A 17,205-nucleotide genomic window follows, 5' to 3' on the forward strand; every position below is an offset into this window, starting at 1 on the left:
TTAAGAGAAGCTGCTTATCAACTGCATTAAATAAAATTGCACTTGAAGGTCTGTCATGTTTGTATATCAAAAGAATATTTGGCATTTTTCTTTCAAAATACAGATTTCCTCGAATTACAGTGGGGTTATATCTTGATAAATCCATCATAAACTGGAAATAACTATGATTTGAAAATGCATTCTATAACCTACCTTACTGAACATCATAGCTTAGCCCAGCCCAGGTTAACCTACAGCTGGGCATAATCATCTAGCACAAAGTCTCTTGTAATACAGTGTTGAGTGTCTCATGTAATTTATTGACTATATACTGAAAGTGAAAAAGAGAATGGTTGTGAGTATCAGTTGTTTACCTTTGTGATCTCGTGGCTGACTGGGAGCTGCTTCAAAGAGAATACTATACCGCTTATTGCTGCCTGGGAAAAGATCAAAATTCAAAGTATAGTTTCTACCAAAACCATATCACTTTTACAGTACCGTTTTAAAAAAAAAAAGACAAAATCATAAATCAAGAACTGTCTGGACCTTGTTTAACATTTCATGTACATCATGCAGTAGATGTTGAGGAAAATGAAGATGCTGGAGCCACCTCTCTGCCCACTCAGCCACTTCAGCCGTCATCTTCAACGTATGACCCAAGCACCATGCCATCGAGCGGCTATACTGGAATCCAGATTCCCCCCGGTGCCCACGCTCCAGCTAATACCCCAGCAGAAGTGCCTCACAGCACAGGTAGGAAGTTGAAGCTTAACAGGTTTGAACTCTTCCTTTCATAAATAACAACTGCTCCTCTTATCTTATTTTTGCCTCATAATGATGGCCCTAAAGCATGAAGTAGTCTTTAAATTCCACTCGAACCCACAAAAAAAATTAAATCCTTTTCACTGAAGTTTTTTTAATTTATATATTTTTTAAATTGAAAGATATTTGCTTTACAAAATTGTGTTCATTGAAATTTTAATACTAGCTGTATTTTAATTTTTTAAGAAAATGACAATATTTGTGTGTGATTGATTACTATTTACTTTATATTATTAATAAGTATAGAGTCTATGGGCTTCCCCCGTGGCTCAGTGGTAAAGAATCTGCCCGCCTTGCTGGAGACCCAGGTTCCATTCCTGGGTTGGGAATATCCCGTGGAGAAGGAAATGGCAACCCACTCCAGTGTAGGAAATCCTGTGGACAGAGGAGCCTGGTGAGCTAAGTCCACGGGGTTGCAAGAGTCAGATGCAACTTGTACCACCACCACCAAACCCCCGCATAGTGTCTGTACTTTCATGTGTGTTTCCCTTTTCTTTTTCTTCCCTTCCCTTTCTTTCCTTTTCACTGCTATTGAAGAGTAGCACTGAAGTGAGTGGGTCTTATTTATAGGAGTATCAGTCAGACTCCTACTGTGATCACAAGATCCATTTTTCTCTTGACTCATTACCCTCAGTATGGGTATTATTGATGAAGGAGCCGGCTTTGAGGCACAGAATCTCAGTAGCAGTGGATTTACAGACAAGTGAAAGGAGGGGTTTCAGGTTTTGGTTTTTTTTAATATTACAAACATGTCTAAAAATAAACCACAGAAGCGATATCTACTGTCTTTGAATAAATTAGTACTATATACCTTGTTTTCATGGAAAAAAAGATCTGACAAAACTGCTGCTGCTGCTGCTGAGTCGCTTCAGTCGTGTCCGACTCTGTGTGACCCCTCGGACAGCAGCCCACCAGGCTACTCTGTCCACGGGATTCTCCAGGCAAGAACACTGGAGTGGGTTGCCACTGACAAAACTAGTGTCCAAGAATAAGTCAGTGTCAGTAGATAAATTGTTTAAAGTTGCAGACAGCTACTCTGTTTTCTTGTATTGTTGACAGAGAATCACCTTTACTTCCAAACAGAAGGGCACTTAAAACCGTAATTTAAATAAAGCTTAACTTTAATAAAATTTTTTTCCAAAAATTGTTTTTAAACTTACTTTTATCTCAGCCTATGAGTAATCTATGGTAGTAAACTATATATTTCAAAATGTTTAATAGAAGTTGGTTTTGAGCCTTGATTTCTACTATTTCTGTTATTCACCATTACTTCATTGACTTCCACATTTTCAGCTTCTGTTTACCAAAACCATTTAGATTATTTTGCATGAATTGAACATTTAAGTTGTTTTCTGTTTTGATATTTTTGTCAAATAGAAACTATGAAGTTTTCTATTTTGACCACTGTAGGTGTGTGACTAGTCTTTTCCCTCCTATTTTTCTCTTCCCTTCTGTTTTAAAACTTTCAACTTCATATCATCTATAAATACCACAAACATTTTTGTCTTTAAGCATATTGATGAGCATGGTTGTTTTAATGCTGATCTCTTTTGTATCATCATTCTCTAAATTTTACCCTGCCTGACTTTTCATTGCCTCATAGTCTATGTGATGGCATTAATAGACCAATTTGCATTAGTTTTGTAAGTAAAATTTCATGGAACATTGTTTTAAATATTTTATTACCTTTGGGGAATGTTCAGTATTTCCATTGTAGAACAAAATAAGCAAAACCAGCTACATACTTAGATGTATTTGCCTTTGATAAATACTGCTCGAATATACTAGTAAGTTTAAACACTGACCTGGAGCCTTCAACACAGTCATCCTTACAGAAGGACAAAGTGAAAATAAAGTGCACTTGGGAATCACATAGTATTAGTTACTACTTTCTACTCCTTGTTAAACCACAAACTCTACTGTTACTCACCTTTTCTCCCTCTAGGTTTTTCCTCTTTCAAAATGAAATTAATCATACTTTTCATAGTTGTTTCAATTATTAAAGAGGAAAAAGTATGAAGATTGATTACTGTGCCTAACACAAAATCTGTGTTCAGCAAATTAGCTTCCTTTTTTTTAACCTTCCTTCCTATTTGTGTGCCAAAGAAAGGATATTTAATAGCAAGTTAATGAACACTTAAAATTATTTTGTGAATCAGGAAGAGTATCACAGTTGTGGATAAGGCATTGACCTTACGAAAAGGTTAACTAAAAGGGTTTTATTGCTCAGTGTATCTTAGGGCAGAGTTATGGTATAGGCACATATGCGTATATTTACAGTGTATGCTCAGTTGCTAAGTTCTGTCCGACTCTTTGCAACCCCATGGACTATCACCCACCAGGCTCAGACTTTGTCCATGGGATTTCCTAGGCAAGAATACTGGAGTAGATTGCCATTTTTACATATTTACAGTATGTCTATATATCAAACATATGAGATGGAAAGTATACTTCTGGTAGGAGGGTTGTAACAGGTTGAACCATATGACAGTGGTTCATAGGACAAAATAGACACAAACCATGTGTCTGTTTTTGTACAATGAAGGTGATAGAACATTAATTTCATATATTCAAACTAACAGACTCCTGCTTAGAATATCCAGACATAAAGATGATATCAAGAAGTAGTCTTCTATTTATTTTAGGAAGTTTTCTGCCATAAATAGTTCATTCCAATCCATTTAAATGTGGCATTAACCTTATTTTTTTTTTTCCCCACTTGCGTTCTTTAGCATGAGGCATAAAATTGAAAATCTTAGAATTGCTTTAAGGCATCAGGTATATGTTCTTACAGACTTAGCATTTAAATACTTATCATGGCTATTTCACAAATTTATGCTAACAGAATTATATTAGATATTGCTATCCCTAATTTTCAAAGTAAAGAAAAGCCGTTATCCTGAAGAAGTATACATACTAGCATAGCTAATAAGTGACAGTCCTAGAATTTGAACCCAAGTCTTTCGGATTTCATGTTTTTGGCACCTCCCTTCTATTTCCCTTCCTCTGAAAAGCTATAAGTTCTATCAGATTAAAACAAACATGTCTCATAATATTTTTCTCCTTAAGATTGGCTTAGATATGGAAATCACTGTTTGCTGGCAAATTTTTCTATTACATTTAAAACAGTTTTAAAAAATTAGTTCATAGTAGCCCAATAGAAAATGAAATAACATTTTCAGTTTATAAATATAGCAGATGTTTCCCCTCTTACTCACTTCAAGAATGATTTACTTTCTCTCATATAAAGGTCCAGGATGTACTTTTATCAAAGGGAAATCCTTAAGATAACTGAAAAGAATAGTATGTACTAATATACAGTGTTTAGTTCTTCCACAGAAAAGCAGAGAGGGTGCAAGGAGGGCGGGTTTAGTGATTAAACAGCCAAGTGTTGGCTCTTTGTGCCTTTACCACTGTGTACCATCAGATAGAGGTCATACAGCCTACCATTTTTTCCTTCTCTTAAAACATGCTTTCTACAGTCTGTAAATATTGAGGAAGAACATCTCAGTAGTAAATCTAAATAGATGAAAAATTAGTTTAGAATTAATGCAAACCTTTTAATTATAAAGGCAGCTCACCATATCTAGATCAAAAACTTTGCTCTTTTATTATTGTTAAGTGACAGAAGGACTGCATTTGAGCTCTGCTATCCAGCCTTCAAAGTGTTTTGTATTCTGGCCTGTTTCTGTCAGCACTGTTTTCCGTGGTTATTCTGAAATTTACTCAACCCAGTGTTCCTACGTTTGCTTACAGTGTTCCTCGTAGTTATCATGTCTTTCTCTTTCACTGCCTCTTCAGATGTTACTGCCATTCAGGGTTCTGTTTAATTATACTTCTTGCATCATCTTCTCGAGTTTTCTTACCAACACTCATTTCTCCTTTTCTAGAATTCCCACACCATACAGTCAGGAGAACAATTTAGTACTTAATTAGAAGTCATAAAGTATTTAATTTTTGAGTGTATATAATCTCATCAGATAGGCTATATAAAAACCATCTGCTAAAAAAAATTAGCCAGAAGTTACTTGTTAACATTTCTTTTTTGTTAAGTGATAGAAATTTCCAACACACTTCTGCCTTCCCCAGGATTGTTTTATGGTGACATCATTCCAACATATTGTAGTATAACGGGCTACAACCCGTTTGCAAAATAACAAGTGAAACCTTTACAAATTGAGGTAAGAAGGAAAAATAAGTAGCTTAGGGCATTTTAAAAAGATAAATTAATGTAAACTAAAAACCATTCTTACTGACTTAACTGGTATTTATACACTTAGTTGAGCCTCTGTGCTAGGCCCCCACAGGAATATGTCATGGTAGCTGCCAAGAACTTAGGCCTTGGTCCCTGTACATGGAGACAGATGAGAAGCCGTGTCTTCTCACTGCTGCATGAGACTTGCTGAGCGGCCTATATTGTCAATTCAAGCCTTGGTTGAATGACTCTGATCAGAGTTCTTAATAAATGCAGACTATTTGTGGGTTTTTCTTTTTTCAGTATCACTCAAATAAAATTTTATTATAATACATAATGGTCTTCCCAGGTGACGCTAGTGGTATAAAACCCACCTGCCAATGCAGGAGACATAAGAGACGCAGTTTCGATCCCAGTGTCGGGAAGATCCCCTGGAGGAGGAAATGGCAACCCACTCCGGTATTCTTACCTGGAAAATCCCATGGACAGACAAGCCTGGCAGTCTACAGTCCATGGAATCACAGAATCAGATATGACTGAAGCGACTGACACACACACACATAATACATAATAGATTATCTCTGTAAATTCTCTTTTGTTCTTGTTAAGTAATATTGCCTACTTAATCATCTGGAGATGTGCAAGGAAGCATTTAAAAATTAGTGCAGGATGCTAACCAAGGAAACCTTGCCTTCTCCATAGAGAAAGGGGTTTGTTAGGATTTTAATGTACTCAGAAACACAAATTACTTAGTAAGAAATGACATTGATATCCAGATTATCTGTGAAGAGTTTTCAACTTACCCTTTTTTTCCTAAAGATCTGTGTGAAAAATATTTGTAGTCACCAACCTGTGTTTTTATGCTCAGCTGCCTCAACTACCTGGACTTCACTAGGTAATTTGTAAAGAGCCCTGTCAAATCTTGCATTCTAAGTTTTTTTAAAAAAAAAAATTATATTGTGTAATTATTTGCCTTTGAAAGTTCAAGTTTTATGGGAGAATTATGTCATATGTTTATAACTTAATACATTTTGTTAGGGCCTTCCCAGGTGGCACAGTGGTAAAGAATCACCCTGCCACTGCAGGAGACCCAGGAGACGTGGGTTTGATCCCTGGGTCAGAAAGATCCCATGGAGGAGGAAATGGCAACCCACTCCAGTATTCTTGCCTGGAAAATTCCATGGACAGAGGAACCTGGTGGGCTATAGTCCCTGGGGCTGAAAAGAGTTGGACAGGACCAAGCTACTAACCACACACACACATGCATATTTCGTTAGCATTTTTTAAAATTGAGCAAAACATAGTCATTGAATTGGTCAATTTAAATTTGTATGTCTCTTGACTTTGCAGTTATATAATTTTTCGTATAAATTAATTCACACATATATATCTATACACTGTATAAGATTGTTTGCTAGTATTACCTATAGCAGAAGATTGGAAACAAACTAAATGTCCTCAGTGATGGATAGCATTATAAAATTTGTGTTCACGTATGTAATGGAACACTACTATATATACCCATTAGAACAAGGCAGATTTATATATTTTAATCTGGAATTATTGCTAAGGCATATTAAGTGAAAAATGCACAGAATAGTGCAGTATGCAGACATAGTACCATTAGCAAAATATTAATTTATTAATAACACATATGCTGAAGTATGCCTTCCCCACAGAGTGAGGAGTTTGACCAGAAGATTTTGATTAGGCAAGAACACAGATTTCTTAGCAAAGTACCTTTCTTTATTAGACATGCATACACTGGTCTGAAAACACACACATTTTTATGTGAATAGAAGGGTGCCCTAGAAACTAGTGATAGTCCTCAAGTGGAATAGAATGAGAGGTAAGCTTTTCACTTTTTTCCACCCTTTTTGGGGTTGTTGTTTTTTGGGGGTTCTTTTTTTTGGCTATTTAAAATTTGTACTTGACTTTTCATCCATACCCCTTCGGACTTTGGAAATTTTTGTTCCATTTTTAGTTAAAAAGGAAGATTTATATGACTTAATAAAAATAGCACCAAGGCTGTGAAAGTGAAACTAGTTTGCCAAAACAAAATTGAATGATATAAAATAGTATATATTTAGACTGTTTTTCCTTTGGGTGGGAAATAATAAGGTCCTTCAAAGTCAAGAAGTCCTTCAAGTAAAATTCGTACCTGCAGGATATATTTGAGAACTTAAGTCAAGCCATAGCTCTAGTACTCTCATTGCCCCTATAACCTTCCCAATTTGTTTTCTCTCTCTCTTCTGTTACTTTCTTCTTGTCCTAGTGTCTTTCCTACTTTGCTCTACTGCTGTTTAGTCACTAAGTTATAGTCTGACTGTTTGCAGCCCCATGGACTGTAGCAAGCCAGGCTCCTCTGTCCATGGACTTTTCCAGGCAAGAATATTGGAATGGGTTGTCATTTCCTTCTCCAGGGGATCTTCCCAACCCAGAGATCAAACTCTCATCTGCTGCTTGGCAGTCAGATTCCTTACTACTGAGCCACCTGGGAGGCCCCCTACTACACATTGCCTGTTCAGATTGAACCTCAGCTTGGGGCAGAACAATCCTGTTTTCCATTTGAGTCTGTTGATTGAGAGTAATCAGCTTTTCTTCTTCATTTGCTTTCTTGTTGATTGAAACATCTTGTTAATGGAATAATTTTTGTTAATTGAAACTCTTTGGAAGTTTCAACAGTTTATGTTAATTTTTTAGATGATTAATAGTCTTTAGTATATTACTTAGCATTAATCAAGAATGCTAGTTATCCACTGAATATGATCTTCATGACATGTTCTAATAGGAAGTCATAACTAATTGCTTCTTGGGTGTGTAAAATATTATCTTAAAAACATATAAACTGGAAAATTAGAATATATAATTTGTAAATTTCATTGACAGAGATGAAATAGGACTCATTCCATAAGTTAAACTAAATCATAATTATATCCTATCTTGTCCTCAAAATTACTTAATTATATTAAAAGCTAGGAAGGGAATCTTTTACTTCTACAGAGATATGGTAAGCTTTATTGAGAAGCACCTTGAAGTAGTAGATGTGATCGAAAATGCAAAATATATTATAAGAATATATATTGCCTAATAACACATCTGTGTAAATGCTCAAAATATATTTTTCTGCATATTTCCTATACTAGCCTCCAGCATCAAGTAAGATGTATTTCAAATTACAGTTCATTGAGATTTCAGGAAAGTAATTAAGTGAAGTAATGAGATTCTTCCATGATCCTCTTGAGTGCTTTCCTAGTATATAATTAAGAGGATTGAGAGTGTAACACTTCTGTACTCCTTGGTGGTTTTCTGACTTGCAGGTGTAACAAGTAACACTATCCAGCCTACTCCACAGACTATTCCGGCCATTGATCCTGCACTCTTCAGTACAGTTTCCCAGGGTAAGTCAGCTGTTTTATGAAGTATAGTGTATCTCCTATTTGGGGGCATTGTTCTGTGCTTTTATCTTGGATGCCTGTATTTGAATGTCTAGGTAATTTGAAACACACTTCTTTAAATGCCTTTATTCACCAAATTCTCCAATAATCCAAGATTATTTCTTAGATCAAAAATATTTAAATCCAAAGACATTCCCCCCTTTTTTTTTTAAACAATTCCTTTTTTTATGTACTGCTGGATATAGTGGTACAGACATGTAACCAAAGCTATCATGGAAGCCTCTGTTAGTTTAGTTCAAGATTACCTCGTGATTTGATTACAATCTTCTTGCATTGTCAGGCAGATTCTTTACCAATGAGCCACCAGAGAAGCCCCATGATTACAATCTTCTTTACCTGCACTGAGTTAGTAGATTATCTAAGAAGAGAGAAACTAACCATAGTTGAAGATAGAAGTCTCTGAGAATTATTTTGATTGATTGGTTCATAGGCTAAGTGATTAATTTATTAATTCCAGTCTTTTTAGCTTTTCTGGAAAGAAACAGAACAACTTGGTTGTTCTGTTTGTTTAATTTAGTCTTTTTCAGAATTTTCTTCATATGTCTGATGAGATTAGTCCTTTTATATGTAAGGTGAAGACCTTGATTGGTTACTTTCAGTAGCTGTTATTGAATTTCCCCTGATGTTATGTCTGCAGGTCTGTTTTCCCACTGATTTTTCTGTTCTCCCTTGTGAAAACAGGCTATTCAGCTTCCTCCTGCATCTCAGCCATGGATGAGGAGATTTTTTTCTTGGAGGGTAATGGCAAGGGGTGTACCACACATACCTTGTCAGTCTGCAGGAGGTTAATTCCATGATTTTGGAGAGACATTCTCTGTCTTTTTAACCTGGGGTGTGCCGTGAGAGATGGGACTGCAGTAAGGCTGAGGATGTGCATATGTGCAGAGGGTGATCGAGTGGGGCTGTTAGACGGATGGAGTACAGACCCCTAACCCCACTCCTTGTACAGCTAGGCCATCTCTGAAGTTTCTCTAGGTGAGCTCCACATAAAGGCCTCCTATAAACATGCTTTGAGCTGGAATGTTTTTCCACTCTTATCTAACAGCATGTGTGTTAGCCTCTCAGTCGTGTATGACTCTTTGCAACTCCATGGGCTGTAGCCCACCATGGAATTCTCTAGGCGAGGATACTGAAATGGGTTGTCATTCCCTTCTCCAGGAGATCTTCCTGACATAAGGATCAAACCCAAGTCTTCTGCATTGCAGGCAGAATTTTCTTTACTGTCTGAACCATCAGGGAAGCCCATCTAATGGCATACCTCCACTTAATTTCTAGTTTTCTAGAAATTTCTTTAAATCTCTTGTCAGTTACCTGTTCCAGTTTTTACACTGTTTGACTTCTCTGCTTTTCCTTCAATTTTAGGATTTATCTCCTTTTGTTTTTTACCTTATCATTTTAATATGGTTTCAGAAGAAAAAATTACATATGCTAAGTCTGCCATCTTACCCAACCAAACTGTCAGGTATGAATGCAGAATAAATATTGTTAAATATGTAAGGGTTCTGAAGTTTCACCTACCACATACAATTTCTAAAGAAGTTACCAGAGGATATACTCCATCAAGAGAAGAAATATGAGATGTAAGAAATGGTGGAATTAATCTTATGTCACCTAACAGGAAAAATTCCATTGACAACTTTCCCATAGGCTTGAAAAACAGTTGCTCTAAAATTAGAACAGAAAACCAAAGCACCCCTCCTTTAAGAAAACTGAAGTGGATTCCATGCAATATATACAATAAAAAGCTGTAGAATGTGAAAGAAATGGATAAGAAGCCATAGATTTTGTCTGCCAAGAAGAATGAAAATATCCAACAAAACATTTTAAATTGTACAAGAAATTTCAAGTAAGAAGCAAACTGAAATATGCCATGATTTTGAACAATAATAGAATTATGAAATATAAGAAAAGGGATTTTGTTTGACTTGGACACAAAGAACATTCTCCTTGAAATGGCATAGGCTTATCACAAACAGTATTTTATTCAGGACAGAATATAAGTCAACACTGACAAGTTGAAAGTAGAGAGGTATTTCAAGAGGTTGAAAGGTGGAATAAAAGAAAGTTCTATTTAGGGGGAGTGTCCAAAAGTGAAATGTTGAAAATTTTTTTCTAGAGTTGATAGAATGAGAAGACAGAAGTAAGCAACTAAGCAATTTGAAAAAAAATAATAAATTTAGGAGGAGACAGGGTAAGAAAGAAGGAAAGAGTGTAAGGTGTAAGTGGCTAAATACTTTACCTTTTATAGCAGAGAGGAGGCCTTACAAATAGCTGAGAAAAGAAAAGAAGTGAAAGGCAAAGGAGAAAAGGAATATACGCATCTGAATGCAGAGTTCCAAAGAATGGCAAGGAGAGATAAGAAAACCTTCCTAAGTGATCAATAAAAAGAAAACAATAGAATGGGAAAGACTAGAGATCTCTTCAAGAAAAGTAAAGATACCAAGGGAACATTTCATGCAAAGATGGGCACAATGAAGGACAGCAACGGTGTGGCCCTAACAGAAGCAGAAGATATTAAGAAGAGGTGACAAGAATACATGAAAGAACTATGCAAAAAAAAGATCTTCATGGCCCAGATAACCACAATGGTGTGATCACTCACCAGGAGCTAGATCCTGGAATGTGAAGTCAAGTGGGCCTTAGGAAGCATCACTACAAACAAAGCTTGTGTAAGTGACGGAATTCCAGCCGAGCTATTTCAAATCCTAAAGGATGATGCCATAAAAGTGCTGCACTCAGTATGCCAGCAAATTTGGAAAACTCAGCACTGGCCTCAGGAGTGGAAAAAGTCAGTTTTCATTCTAATCCCAGAGAAAGGCAATACCAAAGAATGCTCAAACTACCGCAGAATTGCACTCATCTCACACGCTAGCAAGGTAATGCTCTAAATTCTCCAAGCTAGGTTTCAACAGTTTATGAACCAAGAACTTCCAGATGTTCAAGCTGGATTTAGAAAAGGCAGAGGAACCAGAAATCAAATTGCCAACGTCCCCTGGATCATAGAAAAAGCAAGAGAATTCCAGAAAAAATCTACTGCTTCATTGACTACCAACGCCTTTGACTGTGTGAATCACAACAAACTGTGGAAAATTCTTCAAGAGATGGGAATAGCAGACCACCTTACCTGCCTCCTGAGAAATCTGTACAAAGATCAAGAAGCAATAGGAAGAACTGGACATGGAACAACAGACTGGTTCCAAATTGGGAAAGGAATACATCAAGGCTGTATGTTGTCACTCTGTTTATATAACTTATATGCAGAGTACATCATGGGATATGCCAGGATGGATGAAGCTCAGGCTGGAATCAAGATTGCCTACAGAAATATCAATAACTTCGGATATGCAGATAACACCAACCTTATGACAAAATGCAAAGAGGAACTAAAGAGCCTCTTGATGAAAGTGAAAGAGGAGAGTGAAAAAGCTGACTTCATACTCAACATTCAAAAAACTAAGATCATGGCATCTGGTCCCATCACTTCATGGCAAATAGATGGGGAAACAATGGAAACAGTGAGAGACTTTATTTTCTTAGGCTCCAAAAAATCACTGCAGATGGTGACTGTAGCCATGAAATTAAAAGACGCTTTCCCCTTGGAAGAAAAGCTGTGACCAACCTAGACAGCTTATTAAAAAGCAGAGACATTACTTTGCCAACAAAGGTCCGTCTAGTCAAAGCTATGGTTTTTCCAGTAGTCATGTATGGATGTGAGAGTTGGACTGTAAAGAAAGCTGAGCGTCGAAGAATTGGTGCTTTTGAATTGTGGTTTTGGAGAAGACTCTTGAGAGTCCCTTGGATTACAAGGAGATCAAACCAGTCCATCCTAAAGGGAATCAGTCCTGTATATTCATTGGAAGGACTGATGCTGAAGTTCCAGTACTTTGGCCACCTGATGCGAAGAACTGCATCAGGAAAAGACCCTGATGTTGGGAAAGATAGAAGTCTGGAGGAGAAAGGGAGGACAGAGGATGAGATGGTTGGATGGCATCACTGACTCAGTGGACATGAGTTTGACCAAGCTCCAGGAGTTGGTGATGGACAGGGAAGCCTGGTGTGCTGCAGTCCATGGGGTTTCAAAGAGTCAGACACAACTGAGTGACTGAACTGATCTGAAAAACTTATAAATCAAGAAACAGTGGTATAAGATTATTATCTTTTGGAGTTAGAGAAATAACCTAGAGAAAACAAAATCATTATTTGGTTTAAAGAGAAATCCCTGTATACCTAATTGATAAAACTGTGCCTTTCCAAGGTTGATTTATCTGATCTTGACAGAGGACTATTGTTCAGTCGTTAAGTCATGTTGGACTCTTTGCAACCCCATGGACTGCAGCACACCAGGTTTCCCTGTCCTTCACTGTCTCCCAGAGTTTGCTCAAAAGCATGTCGATTCGTCGGTGATGATGTCTAACCATCTCTTCCTCTGCCAACCCCTTCTCCTTTGCCTTCAATCTTTCCCAGCATCAAGGTCCTTTCCAGTGAGTCAGCTCTTCTCATCGGGTGGCCAAAGGATTGGAGCATCACCTATAGTGTCAGTCCTTCCAGTGAATATTCAGAGTTGATTTCCTTTAGAATTGACTGGTTTGATTTCCTTGCAGTCCAAGGGATGCTCAAGAGTCTTCTCTAGCACCACAGTTTGAAAGCATCAGTTCTTCAGCACTCAGCCTTTATGGACCATACATGACTAATGGAAAAACCATAGTTTTGTCTATATGGACCTTTGTTCACAAAATGATGGCTCTCTTTTTTTTTTTTTTTTTTTTTTTTGTCTCTGCTTTTTTAATACACTGTCTAGGTTGGTCATAGCTTTCCTTCCAAGGAGCGAGCATTCTGCATTTTTTAGTTTTATGGCTGCAGTCCCTATCCACAGTGATTTTGAGGTACAGATGTGAGAGTTGGATGATAGAAGAGGCTGATCTCCAAAGAATTAGTGCTTTCCAATTGTTGTGCTGGGGAAGACTCTTGAGAGTCCATTGGACTTCAAGGAGATCAAACCAGTCAGTCCTAAAGGAAATCAATCCTGATTATTCATTGGAAGGACTGAAGTTGAAGCGCCAATATTTTGGCCACGTGATGTGAAGAGCTGACTGATTGAAAAAGACCCTAATGCTGGGAAAGATTGAGGGCAGGAAGAGAAGCCAGGGACAGAGGATGAGATGGATGGCATCATTGACTCAATGGACATGAGTTTGAGCAAACTCCTGAAGGTATTGAAGGACAGGAAGCCTGGCATGTTGCAGTTCATGGAGCTGCAAAGAGTCAGACATGACTTAGCGACTGAACAACAACAATCTGTGATTCACAAACAGTGAGGACCAACTATGATTGTAATCTTGAATACTCAACAAGTATTTGGAAGCATTGTATAAGTACATTATTTTAAATTTTAAATTTAAATGTTTTAAATTTACATTATTTTAAATCTTAAATTTAATGTTTGATTCTGTGTGAACTTAATATTTTTTTTTTGGGGGGGATTTTACATTTTTTTCTTTTTTTTTAAATTTTTTATTAGTTGGAGGCTAATTACTTCACAACATTTCAGTGGGTTTTGTCATACATTGATATGAATCAGCCATAGATTTACACGTGTTCCCCATCCCGATTCCCCCTCCCACCTCCCTCTCCACCCGATTCCTCTGTGTCTTCCCAGTGCACCAGGCCCGAGCACTTGTCTCATGCATCCCACCTGGGCTGGGGATCTGTTTCACCATAGATAGTATACATGCTGTTCTTTTGAAATATCCCACCCTCACATTCTCCCACAGAGTTCAATAGTCTGTTCTGTATTTCTGTGTTATTTAAATTATTTCCTAATAATTTAAAGTAAATATGGCTTTTTTATAGCCATTCATTGAAGTTATTCAGCACTTACGAGTGCCTGACAACTGGGTTAGAAACTTTAGGATACATTACTTCAGCATTCTATTTTGAAAATTTTAGAAAATATTAGTTTGGATAAGAATTTAGTATCAGAGTACCTGGAATTGCTACATACTTTGAAGTAAAGTTTTCATTTTATGCTTTATTTTCTGGCAAAGTTAAAGGCAACTAAGAGAAAAGCAATTATATTTATGTATGTTCATTTAGAAAGGGAATCAAAATATATTATCTTTTCATTGTATTGTGTACCCCCAGCCTTCTGATCAGTTCTTAGGGTCCTCATTAACATTTCTATAAAGAAAATGATATTTATTTCCAAAGACACAAAGTCAGTTTTTAATTTCACTTTTAGAACTATATATTCAAATCTAAATCTTAGATTAAATATTTTCAGTATTTTTTTTTTTTTTACCCAAATTATTTGGCTGGGTCTATCCTTGTTAAACATATGTGTATCTAGATAGAAAGCTTGATGAGAATCAATTTTGAACAAAGAACTAATAAGGATTGTTTAGGTTTGATTGTGTAGTTTAATGATATGTTTCAGTTAATCCTTAACCCTTCACATGCTTAAAAAAATTTAGATAATATATGTAATATTTGCATAAAGTTTGTTACGTAATGTTTTATTTATATGTATATTCTAGTTCAAATGAGGTTTGAATGTCTTAGACTGTGTGTGTTGTTCCATAAAAAGAGAGTCTCAGCAATTCTGACATAAATACCAAAGCTACTTTCCTTATTTTATACAGAATATGAATATAATTTTTTGCAGTTAATTTGCCAATATAGAAAGACTTCCAGTTGATGACTTCTGGAAAGAAAATCTCATAGAAGTCATTATGCACTGACATATGCATAGTTTATATTAATAATTAAATTTAAAAGCATAAAGGAAAATGTATTCAGATACAACTAGGGGTTGGGGAAAGACCTTCATATTTTTATATAAACTTAAACATTTTCCGTAATCTTGAGTATAAGCATTTACCTAACCTAAATAACACTTTTTATATTCTTTATATATGTTTTCATTACTCTGTTTTTCTCTTAGGAGATATCCGACTAACCCCAGAGGACTTTGCTAGGGCTCAGAAATACTGCAAGTATGCTGGGAGCGCTCTGCAGTATGAAGATGTCGGCACTGCAGTGCAGAATCTGCAGAAGGCCCTCAAGCTACTGACGACAGGCAGAGAGTGAAGCCTTTGTACAACATCCGTGCATTTTTGGCTTAAAGAACTAACAGTCCACTACTCTATCTTCAGCCTATCAGGAGCACAGTTTTAAGGAAGATTTCAGTTCCATTGACTGTAACAATGAAATCTGTGTCTGTATATCAGATTCCTATTGAAGTATTCATCAGCAGCCTCGTCCAGTTTTCATTGTCCATTTAGTGGACCCAGTAGTCTCTGAGTATATAGCTCCCTAATGTGAGCAAGGTCCTAAAATGCCCACTGAACCCTGCTTGTTCAAGAAGTGAAAACACTTCTATAAAACGTGTTGGGAATTAGCTTTGTATCTTAATCTAAATAAATGAAGGAATCTTATAATCTATAATTTGAACAAACAGACCATAATCACTTTGCTGTAAAATTCTGAACTTACGTTTAATAAAGACTGCCAGAATATTCTAGATTAGAGATCATATTTCTGTTTTCTCAGGATTAATTAAACAGATATGAATGTTCTAAACTCTTAGATGAATCTGAACGAGATTATATTCAAATTTCAGTTTATACTCAAATGTAGCTACACTAAAAAGTAAAATGTTCATGAAAGGAAAAAATAATGAAGTAAAGAGTCAGTTCTAGACGTAAGAATAATGTTGGTTGCTCAACTGTTTTCCCTTACCTGCTGACACTTAAGGTGAATTGGTATTTGCTTCCTAGGCAGTTTGACTGCATGTATTAGAGAGTGAAAACAAGATATTTGTAGTAATGCCTGGAAACTTGGTGCTTTTGAGTTAAGGTTCTCCTCTGCTGCTATGGAATGGATTCCATAGAGTGTATAGCTATGAATGATGCAGATGATAAGAACATGATTCTCAGTTGTTAAGTTTATAAGTTTTTTGTGGGGAATTATGAACTTACTGTGTCACCTGCATTTGTGCTGTGTAAAAAATAAATACAAGGTTTCTTTTAACTAGTTTGACTTATTGCAGAACCAGACAATTTTTGCATGCTGAAATTGTCACTTGTTTAACGTCACAGTTTATAAAATGAGAGAAATGTGGCAGATGGACCTGAAATTTATCTGGTGTATTTCATTCATTACACTAATATTTGGAATCTTTTAACATAGGGGTCAGCAAACTGTGGTCTATGGGCTGGCCACTTGTAAATAAAGTTTTATTGAAACTGAATTATATCTATTTATGTTTTGTGCTTGGTTGCTTTCCATGACTACAGAATTATACAGCCTGCCAGTCTAAAATAGGTACTACTTGCTCCTTTATGGAAAAGTTTGCTGACCCCTGTTCTAACAGTCTGTTTGAAAGAAAATGAATCGTTAACTCATAATGTTTTTCTCTTTTTCTTTGCATAAGTTTAGTGCTATTGTGTACAGTTTGATAGAATGAATATGCAGAATAAATGGTTCTAAATTATTATTAAAAACAAGCCCCCCAAAAACAAGCTTCCTGAAAAATATTTTCATATCTTTCACAGCTAAATTCTTACAACATTTGTAGAGTTCAACATTTGCATCTGCAATTCCAGGGTTCTGATATAGCTCTGTGGAACTTTATTGAAATAGAAAAATGACTTGGATGATCTTTCATGTTATAAAAGGTAAATGTAAACTATAGCTCAGCAAATTTTAGTTCAGGTCTTAACATGTCTGCCACTGGGAAGAAAGCTGTCACCT

At 36.3% G+C, this 17,205-nt stretch overlaps 1 protein-coding gene across 4 annotated transcripts in view; it reads left to right on the forward strand.

Moving 5' to 3' along the window:
• The window catches only part of VTA1 (vesicle trafficking 1), a 68,710-nt gene extending 52,008 nt beyond the window's left edge, over positions 1 to 16,702 (forward strand). For 3 of the 4 annotated variants that reach the window (XM_043888216.1, XM_043888217.1, XM_043888219.1), the window contains 3 exons: positions 556 to 732; positions 8,317 to 8,397; positions 15,395 to 16,702. In XM_043888216.1, the coding sequence (XP_043744151.1) occupies positions 556 to 732; positions 8,317 to 8,397; positions 15,395 to 15,540 (404 nt within the window). In that variant the 3' untranslated portion in view covers positions 15,541 to 16,702. The remainder of the gene's footprint in view (positions 1 to 555; positions 733 to 8,316; positions 8,398 to 15,394) is intronic. The other variant, XM_043888218.1, reaches the window with a different exon arrangement.
• Positions 16,703 to 17,205: the final 503 nt, after the last annotated feature.

Source organism: Cervus elaphus, chromosome 26, assembly GCF_910594005.1.
Source record: "Cervus elaphus chromosome 26, mCerEla1.1, whole genome shotgun sequence".
Lineage (NCBI taxonomy): Eukaryota > Metazoa > Chordata > Mammalia > Artiodactyla > Cervidae > Cervus > Cervus elaphus.